We start from the raw sequence: 14379 nt of genomic DNA on the forward strand, positions 1-14379 counted from the left end.
GCATGGCATAGCCACTCTGGCCACTCAGGTCGACAACAATTTGCATGTGCGCTGTGTGTATTAGAGTGCGTATGCTTCTCTGGAGTGATGCTATAGTGACATTTGAGGAGCACGTTCGCTGAAAATTTAGAGATTTATGCGCATGTTTATGGTCCCCGCGATACAGTGAGCTCGACGAGTATGGCCCGCGGCGACAGTTTGGATAATATTGCTCCGTCAACCTACGAAAAGGCAAAGGACAGGGTGACAACAGCTGACGAACTCAACGATGAAATTGAAGATGAAATTGACTCGCGGGAGATTTTCGATATCCTTTCACATGATTTGTACGCGTTTTCTGATGTATGGCAATGTGTTTTAAACGTGAAACGCTGTAAAGGGTACACAAACGCTTGTCTATTGTAGCCGCAAAACATGTCGTAAGCGAGAAAAAAAAAAAAAAAATGTCGGTTTCGGAGCGTGAAAATACCGCGTAGAAATCTGTAATTATGGTTTTAGTCGTGGCATAAGTCGCCACAGACAGCTTAATGTGTAAGTGTCCGTCCCCTTAACCTTGAATGTACATCACCACTTCGTGATATAGTACTTCAGTTTCGCTACATTTTAACAGTTACAGCAAGAACAGCACAAATGAAAATTGTTTTAACTTTTCCGATACCTTCTGATCATGACCTGTCTCACCGCTCATTTCCTTTGGCTTCAACCTTTGTCAGAAAGTTATGACACGCTGAAGCACAGTTGCTTGCCTACACTCACTTTTACCTATAAACAGTGAGGATTGTCCAGCGAGGCCATGTACAGGCGCATGCAAGTACTCTTACAATGCAAGCCTCTGCATGGGTTCACGCTGGGCACATGCTAACTCTACTGTGTCCTATTTGATGAGCTAGCTACATGGAAGGGCTTGCTTCAAAAAGACAGATATGCAGATCATTCAGAACCTTGCCATCATTAATGCGCAGATGTTTACTGCAGTGAACATTGCACAAAGCAACAGACTCGTATTGTGTGCATTGTTGTGTTTGCTATCACTGTAACTGCATTACATGAATGCTTTGTTTAGCGCAAAACAACAGACACAAGAAAGACGACAGGAAAAGGCGCTACTCTCAACTGACATCATTTTATTGCGTCACTCCTTTATAGACCGCTGAAATGAGAGGAACATGCGCACTGAGCACCATGTGATGGAACCACCAACATCTGATCACAAGAGCGCACTCATGCGTCAGAATCCAAAAAACCATATTCAGCACTGTACAAGGTTACGGAAGGTTACGGAAGGCACACTAGTGCACTGTGACCTCAATGACTGAATGAAGAACGCTTCCGATAACTCTCGGGCGGTGGTGTCACGGCTCTTTTTCAAAATCGTGGTAACACGAAACATGGGTTTGCACTTGCATATTTTGCAATGCTGAGCCAAATGGGAACCTGTGCTTGTTGGTATGGATCGCTCATGTTCCCTAAGGTGCTCGTTAACACAGCGGCCTGACTGCGCTACATACACTTGGCCACATGACAAGGGAATCTTATATACCACACCGACGCTGCAATCTACAAACTTTGCGTGGTTCTTTTCACAATCTGGTTTTTTTACTTGTTTTAGAAATGCGGCTGCACAACATTGACAGTTTCTGAGGAGCAGAAAACACTACCGGAATTTGGTATCTAGTGGCGACATTCTTTAGATTGTGAGCCACTCTATGGCAATACTGCACAACTTCAGGCCTTTTCTTTTGTGTAATACAGTTACTTTTGTGCCGCTTCCCTTTCAGTTTCTGAAGCAATACCTCCGAGACTGACGTCACCACCACACTTGGGTAACCAAGCCTATTTAACTGTGCAGTGAAACTCGGGTTCACAGAGTGATGACAAGATTTCATTAACGAAGATTCTTGACACATCAAAGCAATGGCGCATTTCACAATCTTTGAGTGCGCAGGCACGCAAGGTAAAAGTTCCTTACGTGCATGTGGCGATTACATCCAACAGGCGTGGCCTGTTTGTAAGGATAGCTGCAAATCTAAAAACTGGAGTTTACCATTCCTAGACAGCTCATGTGTGAAAGTTAAACCTTTGCCATTGTCGTCGAACAGAGTTAAAATGTCAGCTACCGTAACGGAGCATTCGTTGTTAGTCTGTTTTATCACAACAAGAAAATCGTCAACATGTCTAAAAATTTGAACAGAGTCATTGTTTAAGGCACTCTTAAGAGCGCGGTCGACAAATGATAAAAAAATATTACGAAGAGCAAGCGCCTCATACGAACCAATACACACACCATTTTTCTGAATAAAAGGTTATCTTCGAACCAGATAAAAGTTGCACTTAGATAAAATTCAAGAAGGCACATGAAATTTTCCAATGACAACCCGGTCGCATTGCGAAAATCTACCTCACCACTTTCTTCGATGCACGTCATTACACTGCGAAATAGCTCATCATGCGGTATTGAATAGTAAAGATCTTCGATGTCAACAGAAAAAATGTCAGCTACGGAATGGTTGTCTACCAGAAAGGAAACAACATCGAAAGAATTCTTTATGCCATAAGAATCGTCAATAGTTAAATTCTTCAACTGTTTTTGCAAAGAGCGGCTAACCAAAACCTGCCACCAGTTGTTTTCACTGACTATTGTATGGAAAGGCACATCCGGTTTGTGCGTTTTTGCAGTGAAAAAAACCTCTAAAGCAAGCACCTTACATTGTTTTACATCTTTAACAGTCTTGGTGAGGCCTATATTTTCCAACAAAGAAATGGCTTTGCGTTTTACCTTCTGAGCTTTCTCATTTGGCAGAATGAAGTTCTTGTTGACAGCTTGAATGGCTTTTTTGTTGAAGACAGCAGACAGAGCTATCACGAAACCGCCCTCTTTGTCACTCAGTAACAGCCGAAGTTCATTGTCTCTAAAGAAAGACACTGTTCTTTTGATCACAGCTGTCGAAGGTGGCGCGTTCCCGGTGACGGTCCTGCGAAGGCAATCCACCCCATCGAGGAGGCACCGCTCCTGGTCCTCTAGTCCTGCTTTCCTTGTGGTGCGCCTGTTCAAGGCCAGTAGCTCATGTGCAGGAATTCTTGGTTCCGTGCTAAACTTCAGCCCATTCTTTAACAGTGCAACAACTTCGTCAGGAAGCCTGACGTCACCGAGTACCTGGAAACCAGCGATGACAGGTTACGTTTTTTCCTTTCTGCGCGGGAGTCTGGACCGGAGGAGTAGCAGCACCTGTGTCCACCAGAATTCTGTAGTCTGAGTTGATAGACGACTGTAGAAACGAAACTTCTTCTCGGCCACAATAGACTCATCGCGCAAGTAGCAGACAGCCCTCAACAAGTCGTACAAAAGGCGTACCTAGTGCCAAATTTCAGAACGAAGAATCCGACACATTCGCCATACGTGACCTCCAGTTTTTAGATTTGCAGCTATCCTTACAAACAGGCCACACCTGTCAGATGTACTCGCCACATACACGTAAGGAACCTTTACCTTACGCGTCTGCGCGCTCAAATTGTGGAATGCGCCATTACTTTGATGTGTCTAGAATCTTCGTTAATGAAATCTTGTCATCACTCTGTGAATCTGAGTTTCATTGCACAGTTAAATAGGCTTGGTTACCCAAGTGTGGTGGTGACGTCAATCTCGGAGGTATTGCTTCAGAAACTGACAGGGAAGCGGCACAGAAGTAACTGTATTACACAAAAGAAGAGGCCTGAAGTTGTGCCGTATTGCCATAGAGTGGCTCACAATCTAAAGGATGTCGCCGCTAGATACCAAATTCCGGTAGTGTTTTCTGCTCCTCAGAAACTGTCAATGTTGTGCAGCCGCATTTCTAAAACAAGTAAAAAAACCAGATTGTGAAAAGAACCACGCGAAGTTTTTAGATTGCAGCGTCGGTGTGGTATATAAATTCCCTTGTCACGTGGCCAAGTGTATGTAGGGCAGTCAGGCCGCTGTGTTAACGAGCGCGTTAGAGAACATGAGCGATCCATACCAACAAGCACAGGTTCCCATTTGGCTCAGCATTGCAAAATATGCAAGTGCAAACCCATGTTTCGTGATACCACGATTTTGAAAAAGAGCCGTGACACCACCGCCCGAGAGTTATCGGAAGCGTTCTTCATTCAGTCATTGAGGTCACAGTGCACTAGTGTGCCTTCCGTAACCTTCCGTAACCTTGTACAGTGCTGAATATGGTTTTTTGGATTCTGACGCATGAGTGCGCTCTTGTGATCGGATGTTGGTGGTTCCACCACATGGTGCTCAGTGCGCATGTTCCTCTAGTTTCAGCTGTCTATAAAGGAGTGACGCAATAAAATGATGTCAATTGAGAGTAGCGCCTTGCCCTGTTGTCTTTCTTGTGTCTGTTGTTTTGTGCTAAACAAAGTATTCATGGATTCATACCAACTAGCCTGCCAACGCATTGTGCTGAACTGCATTACAGTTTGGACAAAAACATGGAATATTAAGGCAAAGCCTTTTCCGCCAGTTTGTGGTTGCCGACAGCTGTCTTGCCTGGTGGGAAACAAAGGGTTAGGGCTCTGCTGGCTACTGGCTGCTGTCTTGCATGGTGGGTCAGTAAGGGTCAGGGTTCAAATGATCATTGTTAGCCACATTGTCGTGGTAGTTGACTAGTAAGCTTGGTTAGTGACAGTACCACTTTTAATGCAAAGCTTTCTTAGCCTCTTTTTCTCACTTTGTGGCTGCTGGCTGTCCTGGAGATAGTACTAACCGAGGCAGCTTGGAGCACTGAAGGACATTATAAGCCGAGCACAGAGATGGGCTCCAAGACATACAAAATAGGGTTGAAGCATGCATTGAGTACAGTACAGATGGAGGCTTGGGAAGAAGCATTGAGCAGAGCAGGAAGACCTTCGATATGCAGCAAAGTGTGGTTTAGAAGGCGTGCACATGCTAGCTTGTAAATGAGAAGTGGAGACGCTATGAGTGACAACAATGGGCTCAGAGAAGTGCAGTCAATATTTTTTACCAGATACGCAAAGCGGAGTGGCTTTTATATGCAGTGAAAAACTTGAAATGCCAGTGTACACTTGCTGGTAACGATGAAGCTAAGCGCCAATACGCAGGGATGATCCAGCAGCAGAACCTGACCGTGTCATTTATGGGTACAAAATGTAATTCGAGAAACGACTTGTGCAGGATAAGTTCACTTCAGTGCTTAGTGCGTACAATAGACTAGTTTCTGCCATCTGTGGTGATGAGCACCACAAGTTTACGTTGAGCAAGGAATTTCTCAGTGCGAATGTATCTAACTTCGTTGTACTTGCAAATGGTTGCTAAATGACAACAGCATTCCTTGCAGATTTAAAAGAAAGCTTCATATAAAGCAATTCCTACAGTGTGTAGGATCTGCCTTTTTTTTTCACTTTATTTTTTATTTTATGAAAAGTTTATTGTAGAGCACCACTCACCCTGTTCTTGTTTCATGCCTGTCCTATGTTGCACAGCTTATATATGCGGTGATCAAAATCAACAATATGCATTGTGTACAAGGGCACTCCATGCAGGTTAGGCATTGTTTGGACCTAATAATGACATTCTAGACTCTCTTTTTTAAACTGTTAAGCACTGCTTTTGTAACCTGTGTGGAGAAAGCAAGACAGCAGAAACAACTGCACAATCTTTCTAGAAATAAACACTGTAGAATAGAACCATAAATGCGACTGACATTCAGATACGCATTGCCATGTTGCAGGCTTTTTTGTGAAAGCAGATTGCTCCTCTCAGGTTTTGCTGATAACTGTAGTATAATGCACGTCACAGTTTTTTTGTGTGCCATCCTTGACTTCCTGCACATCATATACGGTCGATCAATGATCCTGAACATCCTCTCACTTTGGAAGAATTGAATGTGGTTGATGAAAAGAACATTACAGTGAGTAGACAAACCTTATTTTGTGCCTGTTAGCATGTGTAGAGGCATATATAGTTCCATTGCCACACACATATGTGGGCAAAGTGGATTATTTGTACTAGTAGGATCACTAACTAACTATCTGCTTTTTCATTCCAGGCCGCATTTAGTATAGCTGATGTTTGGCCAGTAATGCTAGGAAAAAACATGAATAGTGCATATTGATGTCATTCATGCTCCTAGGTATTGTTGGTCTCCTCAGGTTTGCGACAGGCAATGCAATTGCTTTCAATCAGCTTATTTGAAGGCACAGCTTTATGATGCGAGTGGGAGTGCAGTCACCTGGTCTTTTTCATATTTCGTGAGGTTTGTTTGTCAGTTGGAAAAAATTGCATACAATTAGTATGTTGCTGAAAATGTTGTAGTAGATGTCATTTGGGGGTGCCTACAAATGCCTCATTGATACTTTGATAATTAGGACTGTACTTCTCGAATTAGATAATTAATTGCAATTGTCGAATTAACTTTCCAGAACGAAAGAATTACTGGCGGCTACTCCACTGTAGAGGAAACAATATGCACTAGGTTTTCTTGAGCATTTTTAAGTCTTGGTGCATGATAGTTGGAACACCCTGTATAATTCACTCAGTAACTGAAATGAGGCAAAGCCGGATTCACTCGAAATCAGAATCAATAGCAGTCATGCGCAGGAGCACTTATACTCAGACTCACAAAAAAGAGGGAGAGAGAGAGGCTGCAGTTTTGCCGGAAAGGCGAAGCAGTATTAGTGATAGTGAAGTATACTAAAATTAGACGAAGGAAGATTACACCACCGAGAGATGCCAGATTCTTGGAGGTGGTAGAGGACTTGGGCTGTGAAATTGAACTGTCTCCTATGAGGTCTTGTAAATTCTCATATAAGGCCATCACTTCAGTGAACAATTTTTCGTGAGTCACACGAAGTTTCTCAAGTGCAAGAAATATATATATATATATATATGGGGTTCAGAAAGCTGGTGCCCCCCCCCCCCCTCCACCCCAGGATATTGAAAGCTTTCCGCCTATGGTTGTTCCTATGTGTGGCTTCACAGGTGGACCTGGACAAGTCTGCAGTTGATGTGGCCTTTCGCCCAACAATACCACACTGCAGCATGGCAACACTAATTGGGCTTGCCATCAGAGTAAAGCTGCTTCGTAGCTTGCCACCTGTATTCAAATTGGACGTTCGGATTCTTCCTGGCACTCATGTGTCAGAATCGGCAAGTAAGTACTCTGTTACTAAATGTGAACACAAAATATACTGACTGATATAATAATATGGCGTAAGCTTTTTTTTTTTTCTGAACACTTATAATCTCTGGAAATCTCGTAGATATGAAACCTAAGTAAAGTTTAACTACAGCAAAGGATTGAAGAATCTAGATGCAGAGATTGGTGTTCATGAATTATGCAAAGTTTAGTTGCTGTTACATTTTATTTTTTTTAATTGTAGCATCTGGTCTTTCTAAAAGCTATTCTGAGCCATTAAATGTTGTTTCTGCACGTTAAAGCATATCATTTGTGCATTGTAGAAATCTGTCGCAAAGAGCTGAATGAAAGGCTGTAGAAACAAAGCATAGTGTGCAATAGCCACTTGAACTGGGAAAAATAGTTGACGCTCATTACTACGGACCGTAATAATCAAGCTCGAAGGGTGCGTTATATGTGAAGTACGTTTTGTACAACATTAGAGCCGTGATATGTTGCGAGTGTTTGAATATCGGAAACTGGAGGCAATTCCAAGAATGATACAAATATTAAATAAGTAAACACTAATTATATTTTCACAGTAATCATATGAACACCCAGCAGCACAGTGTTTTGCTGCCTGTTGTTATCCTATTGCTGGCTCTTGGCAAATTGCAGTTGTTTCACCATGTAACAACAAGATTTTCCTATTGGCAAAGAGAGAGAGAGAAAACAGAAGAAAAAAAAATTAGTGGCTGGCCAGCCTCAGTGTGTCGCTGCCATTGGTGACTCAAACAACAGCTACAATCCTTTTTTTATGCAAAGGAATGGTTGATAAAATGAACTAATGTCAGTTTATTTTGTGTGACAAGTTACTGCCACTGACAAACCTGTAGCATGAATGAGAGCTGCTACGTGAGGCAAGTTCAACTTGCAGCTCACGTCCAGCCGCCTTGCTCAACAGCATTAGGCACTTCTCAGCCTGGACGCTGTGAATAGCAACGTATCCGCTTTTTTTTGCAAAGTGATATGATGAAAAAGAAAGTGCCGTCAAAGCAATGCATATTGCAATGGTTGGTAGTTGTTGAAGCGGCATACACTACAGCTTTGAAGCAGAGTGGGTTAATCCTGGTGGCACTTGCTTGGCAACTGAGCTACAACGGTGGATGGTGTGAGCTACTGGTGTGATCGCCCAGAAAACGCTCTGTTAAGTCAGCAGGGCTTCATGCAGTACGCCGTTGCGAAAAGCTTGCCACTAGTGTGTTCGTTCCTTAGGAAAAAGTGTACTTTCGCACTTTTGTTAATTAAGCGGGTGGAAAAAATTGTTATGCAGTGCACTGCCACCCGCATGCATCGCTACTGCAAAGTACGCTGTACTTGTATGTGCATTAGCTAGGGAAAATTTTCCCAAATTTTCTCCCTTGTAGCTGATAGCCAGGTATAGCTGGGTTCGCTAAAAACGAAATTTTTGCTGCAATATTATAGGCAGACCAAGCTGTTAATGGTCACGAACTGTAGGTAGGCATTGTGAAGGCTGTTGGTCAATGTTCCTTCCTTTGTGTCTAGTGAGCCTGAAGAGCAGTGGTCATGTTCAAATTTTATTTCATACACGAGAAGGGTACTGCTACATATGCAAGAGTAAAAACTTGGCTTTCCTATTCATGAACCTGGTGCATATGGCTTGTGTTTTTCATTAAGGTGATGAGTCAAATAAATGGGTTAAGGTACTTTCTTTAGTTTACACAGTCCAGAAACTATTGCATGCCATGTTCTTGCTGCACACTTGTTGAAAAGTGAACTATACCCGGCGACAACTTTCTGTGGCAGCACAGTGAAAGCTATGCACCCAAAGCATACATTTTTTTACTGTGCATCTGCATGTAGTCAGCAACTGTGAGCTACATACCATAAAACAGACCATACCATTTGTGTGTGTTCTTTGTTCAAGATTTGTTTCATAGCAAATAAAAATATTTCTTAGGAAAATAATTTTTGTTTCTTGCTGTTGTTCCTAGTTTTCTAGCTTTCCATGTCTGGTTTTCCTGGTCCTGTAAACTGCCAGCAAAACTTCGGTACTACTTGGCATAGTAACCCAAGAGCAGAAGTTCTGCACGTGCGAGCACATGCATGTAGTTTTGGCTGTGCTGCCACAGAAAGTTGTTGTTGGGTATAGAAGGTGTAAGAAAGCGTGTAGGTGGCATTCGAACAAGCAGTGTTTTCTTTTACTGATCACCTTAAACAAAGTTATGCCTTCCATATGGCAGTGTTATAGTTTGTCTGCATAGCGAGAGGCCATAAAAATGTTTGTGCATTGAGAGAGTTTTCTGAACCATGAATGTGGGAATTGGGAGCCCTGTTAAACTTATTTGCAGCAAATAAAAGGCTCATATTAACCTTGCACATGCTAAGACAAGAATCGCTTAATTCTGAAAGGTATGGATTCTGAGCAGCTTCAACCTGTTTTTCTTCAAATTAGTGTTGGAGATGTCTCTAAAGTGGAAGAGTTTTATTTGGAGTGAAAGAGCAGTGGTCAGAGGCATAGGTGACTGTTGCCTTTGTATGTAAAATTATTATGGCTAAATTGACTGCTTGTGAGGAGGGATGTTCATGGGTATATTGTCATTAAAGTTAGATGAAGATTGTCTGTAACAAAAAACAAGGATATTTTCAATCTCTTGTAAATATAATTTTTTACCTTACTGACACAATTAAAAGCAGGAACTACAGACAGTAGTGTATATATGATGTATAGTGCTGCTTATTTCATCAGAGCTCACCGTCACTTCTAATGTAGATGCATTGCCATAGCGTATAAGTGGGCAATAAGGACTTTGTACCTGTAGGATCACTACCAAACTAGAGTCATACACCTCGACAACGAATGCCTCTAGTACTACAAAATGACCTGTATAATGAAGGATTCATTATGCCCGAGCCAGATTCCTATCTTTCATATGTATTGTGAATGCCTCTACAACGAAAACCACTACAACGAATTTGCCTGTACAAAGGAGGAACTTAGCCGTCCCCAATGGCTGATTTGTTGCTTTACAACGAATGCCATGTGCCAGTGCGGCCACTTTCCTTTGCAGACACCAGTGAGCTGCGCTATGGAATAGTGCTAACAGCAGCACTAGCAGCGTACTTGGCGAGTGTGCCGATGTCAGTGAGCATTACAGTCCCGCTGCACTGCTCCAGTAATCACTCAATTTGTACACTGCTTGTTGCGACACAGTGGTGGGTGTGACAGCTGACAAATACGTCACAGTTGATAAAATGATGTAATCGGAACTGACAACTGACGTCTTCAAAGCAATGTAGGGCAGAAACAATGCAAATGTCAATGAAGCCAACAGTGGTGAAGAGCCTGTAAATGAACCAACAATTTTCACTGCAAGGGAGGCGATAGCGGCGTCCCACCATCTGCAGGTATCTCACGTCGCTCCCATGTTTTGCCACAGAGCATGCCCTGTACTTCGGTGCAATAAGTTTTGGCTGCAGTCACACTTTCTGTGAGATGGGTGTCCACATAAATATTTGCAACTTATTTTACTAAATGTCTCTTTAATTCATGTTAAATAAAGGTTTTCTTTAGTTGAGCATGCTTAGCCTGCTCTGTTGGGACTAGTATGGTGTGTGATCTTTACAACAAAGTGACCTGTATATGATGGATTTTTGCAAGTCCCAAGCTCTTCGTTGTAAAGGAATTTCATTGTATTCATTCCATGCTTCCATTACATTCATTCCATGCTGAACCTAGTACTTATTCAGAAGGGTTTGGGTGCGAGCTAGTTGGTACGGATCATTCATATCTAAAACAGCGCCAAAAAACACGGACAAGGGAGGACACAGGACGAGCGCTGTCAGAAGGATTTGGGTGCAAGCTAGTTGGTACGGATCATTCATATTTAAAACAGCGCCAAAAAACACGTACAAGGGAGGACAGAAGACGAGCGCTGTCAGAAGGGTTTGGATGCGAGCTAGTTAATACGGATCATTCATGTTTAAAACAGCGCCAAAAAACACGGACAAGGGAGGACACAGGACGAGCGCTGTCAGAAGGGTTTGGGTGCGAGCTACTTGGTACGGATCATTCATATTTAAAACAGCGCCAAAAAACACGTACAAGGGAGGACAGAAGACGAGCGCTGTCAGAAGGGTTTGGATGCGAGCTAGTTAATACGGATCATTCATGTTTAAAACAGCGCCAAAAAACACGGACAAGGGAGGACACAGGACGAGCGCTGTCAGAAGGGTTTGGGTGCGAGCTACTTGGTACGGATCATTCATATTTAAAACAGCGCCAAAAAACACGTACAAGGGAGGACACAGGACGAGCGCTGTCAGAAGGGTTTGGGTGCGAGCTACTTGGTACGGATCATTCATATTTAAAACAGCGCCAAAAAACACGTACAAGGGAGGACAGAAGACGAGCGCTGTCAGAAGGGTTTGGATGCGAGCTAGTTAATACGGATCATTCATGTTTAAAACAGCGCCAAAAAACACGGACAAGGGAGGACACAGGACGAGCGCTGTCAGAAGGGTTTGGGTGCGAGCTACTTGGTACGGATCATTCATATTTAAAACAGCGCCAAAAAACACGTACAAGGGAGGACAGAAGACGAGCGCTGTCAGAAGGGTTTGGATGCGAGCTAGTTAATACGGATCATTCATGTTTAAAACAGCGCCAAAAAACACGGACAAGGGAGGACACAGGACGAGCGCTGTCAGAAGGGTTTGGGTGCGAGCTACTTGGTACGGATCATTCATATTTAAAACAGCGCCAAAAAACACGTACAAGGGAGGACACAGGACGAGCGCTGTCAGAAGGGTTTGGGTGCGAGCTACTTGGTACGGATCATTCATATTTAAAACAGCGCCAAAAAACACGTACAAGGGAGGACAGAAGACGAGCGCTGTCAGAAGGGTTTGGATGCGAGCTAGTTAATACGGATCATTCATGTTTAAAACAGCGCCAAAAAACACGGACAAGGGAGGACACAGGACGAGCGCTGTCAGAAGGGTTTGGGTGCGAGCTACTTGGTACGGATCATTCATATTTAAAACAGCGCCAAAAAACACGTACAAGGGAGGACAGAAGACGAGCGCTGTCAGAAGGGTTTGGATGCGAGCTAGTTAATACGGATCATTCATGTTTAAAACAGCGCCAAAAAACACGGACAAGGGAGGACACAGGACGAGCGCTGTCAGAAGGGTTTGGGTGTGAGCTACTTGGTACGGATCATTCATATTTAAAACAGCGCCAAAAAAAACACGTACAAGGGAGGACAGAAGACGAGCGCTGTCAGAAGGGTTTGGATGCGAGCTAGTTAATACGGATCATTCATGTTTAAAACAGCGCCAAAAAACACGGACAAGGGAGGACACAGGACGAGCGCTGTCAGAAGGATTTGGGTGCGAGCTAGTTGGTACGGATCATTCATATTTAAAACAGCGCCAAAAAACACGTACAAGGGAGGACAGAAGACGAGCGCTGTCAGAAGGGTTTGGATGCGAGCTAGTTAATACGGATCATTCATGTTTAAAACAGCGCCAAAAAACACGGACAAGGGAGGACACAGGACGAGCGCTGTCAGAAGGGTTTGGGTGCGAGCTACTTGGTACGGATCATTCATATTTAAAACAGCGCCAAAAAACACGGACAAGGGAGGACACAGGACGAGCGCTGTCAGAAGGGTTTGGGTGCAAGCTAGTTGGTACGGATCATTCATATTTAAAACAGCGCCAAAAAACACGGACAAGGGAGGACACAGGACGAGCGCTGTCAGAAGGGTTTGGGTGTGAGCTAGTTGGTACGGATCATTCATATTTAAAACAGCGCCAAAAAACATGGACAAAGGAGGACACAGGACGAGCGCTGTCAGAAGGGTTTGGGTGCAAGCTACTTGGTGCAGATCATTCATATTTAAAACAGCGCCAAAAAACACGTACAAGGGAGGACAGAGGACGAGCGCTGTCAGAAGGGTTTGGGTGCGAGCTAGTTAATACGGATCATTCATATTTAAAACAGCGCCAAAAAACACGGACAAGGGAGGACACAGGATGAGCGCTGTCGAGTATTTATTGTTATCATTGATGCTTGGTCAGTAATGCTAGGAAAAGATGTGGAAAGTGCATATTGATGTAATTTATGCTCTTAGGCATTGTAGGCGCCAGTATAGTCTAATGTAGCAACCCTTTTTCGAATTTTTTTAAAATTCAATTTTATTTCTGCATTTTATGCATGAGAAATGCTGGGAGCAGGGACAGAAAGCTGGATTGTATTGCTGAACTGTATTGCTGCATGTGACTGACCTTGCTCATTTGGTGCATTTCTTACAGTCAACAAGCAGTTGGATGACAAAGAGCGAGTTGCTGCTGCATTAGAGAACTCGCACCTTCTACAGGTTGTTAACAGATGCCTTCTTATGCATTGAGGACACTGAGAATAAAACATATTTTAAATACATTGTGCCAGTATGTCATTTCTGTACTTTTTGTTAACCACTTTGAAGTAGCCAATATTATTCATAGGAAAACTGGATGCTGCAGCTATCAAGGATGTACATACAACAGTAGGGCACTAAAAAGTGCCAATTCAGCATTAACATTTTTGCTTCTCGCAACAACTTCATGATGAGGTTAAGTGTAGGGCATGTACAATTGAACATATTCAGCTTTACTACACTTGGTGGCTCCTTCCACTAATGTTTTAACATTGTAAAGGCATGACATCTCTTAGCCTCAAGTGCTTGACATAAAAAGTTAACCTGCAATTAAAATGTTGACGTGGTCCATATGTTTATTGCAAATTGCACTGACTACTTGCATGTCTATCAAAAAATTGAAATCACGGGAAACACTGTTGCAGCTTAGTGCCCAATAGCTGAATGTTCTAGGCTGCACAGGGATGCATAATTGAGGTAACTTGGTGGTGGATTGATAACGCTGAATTGTGGAACTACCAGCATTGCTCTTGTGTTGTGGCAGACAGCTGAAAATGTGACCATTTCATGGAAAGGGCAAAGGTCATTATGGGGGAGATGGGCTTGTTCTGCTTTAAGATCTTGTTGAAACCCAATATTTCACGAGGCCAGCATATTTGTTTTTGTTTTTTTCATTGTTATGAATATGTAATGAGTGACGGCTGTCAAAGAACACTATACTTCTGCAACGTAACTTGTTTACATGTGCTGTGGAGTATTGTCTTAAGCAAACATACTTGTTCTGATATGCATTAGAAGTTATCTATAAAGCTGCCATTATAAAAAATGGCTGT

General features: G+C 43.0%; 1 protein-coding gene across 1 annotated transcript; it reads left to right on the plus strand.

Moving 5' to 3' along the window:
* The first annotated feature begins 32 nt into the window (after nucleotides 1-32).
* Nucleotides 33-13572, plus strand: galla-2 (MIP18 family protein galla-2). The gene is made up of 4 exons (XM_075668772.1): nucleotides 33-307; nucleotides 5815-5894; nucleotides 6965-7136; nucleotides 13443-13572. Exons 1-4 carry the CDS (start codon nucleotides 181-183, stop codon nucleotides 13535-13537), a joined length of 474 nt encoding a protein of 157 aa, XP_075524887.1. The 5' UTR covers nucleotides 33-180; the 3' UTR covers nucleotides 13538-13572.
* Nucleotides 13573-14379: the final 807 nt, after the last annotated feature.

Source organism: Dermacentor variabilis, chromosome 1 (assembly GCF_050947875.1).
Source record: "Dermacentor variabilis isolate Ectoservices chromosome 1, ASM5094787v1, whole genome shotgun sequence".
Classification (NCBI taxonomy): Eukaryota; Metazoa; Arthropoda; class Arachnida; order Ixodida; family Ixodidae; genus Dermacentor; species Dermacentor variabilis.

Excerpts from the sequence above, each read along its gene's own strand:
- galla-2 (XM_075668772.1), top strand. The coding sequence starts at position 181 with ATGGCCCGCGGCGACAGTTTGGATAATATTGCTCCGTCAACCTACGAA. Across the intron at positions 5,895-6,964 it reads TTGATGAAAAGAACATTACA|GTGGACCTGGACAAGTCTGC; the intron begins GTGAGTAGACAA and ends GTGGCTTCACAG. Across the intron at positions 7,137-13,442 it reads TCATGTGTCAGAATCGGCAA|TCAACAAGCAGTTGGATGAC; the intron begins GTAAGTACTCTG and ends CATTTCTTACAG.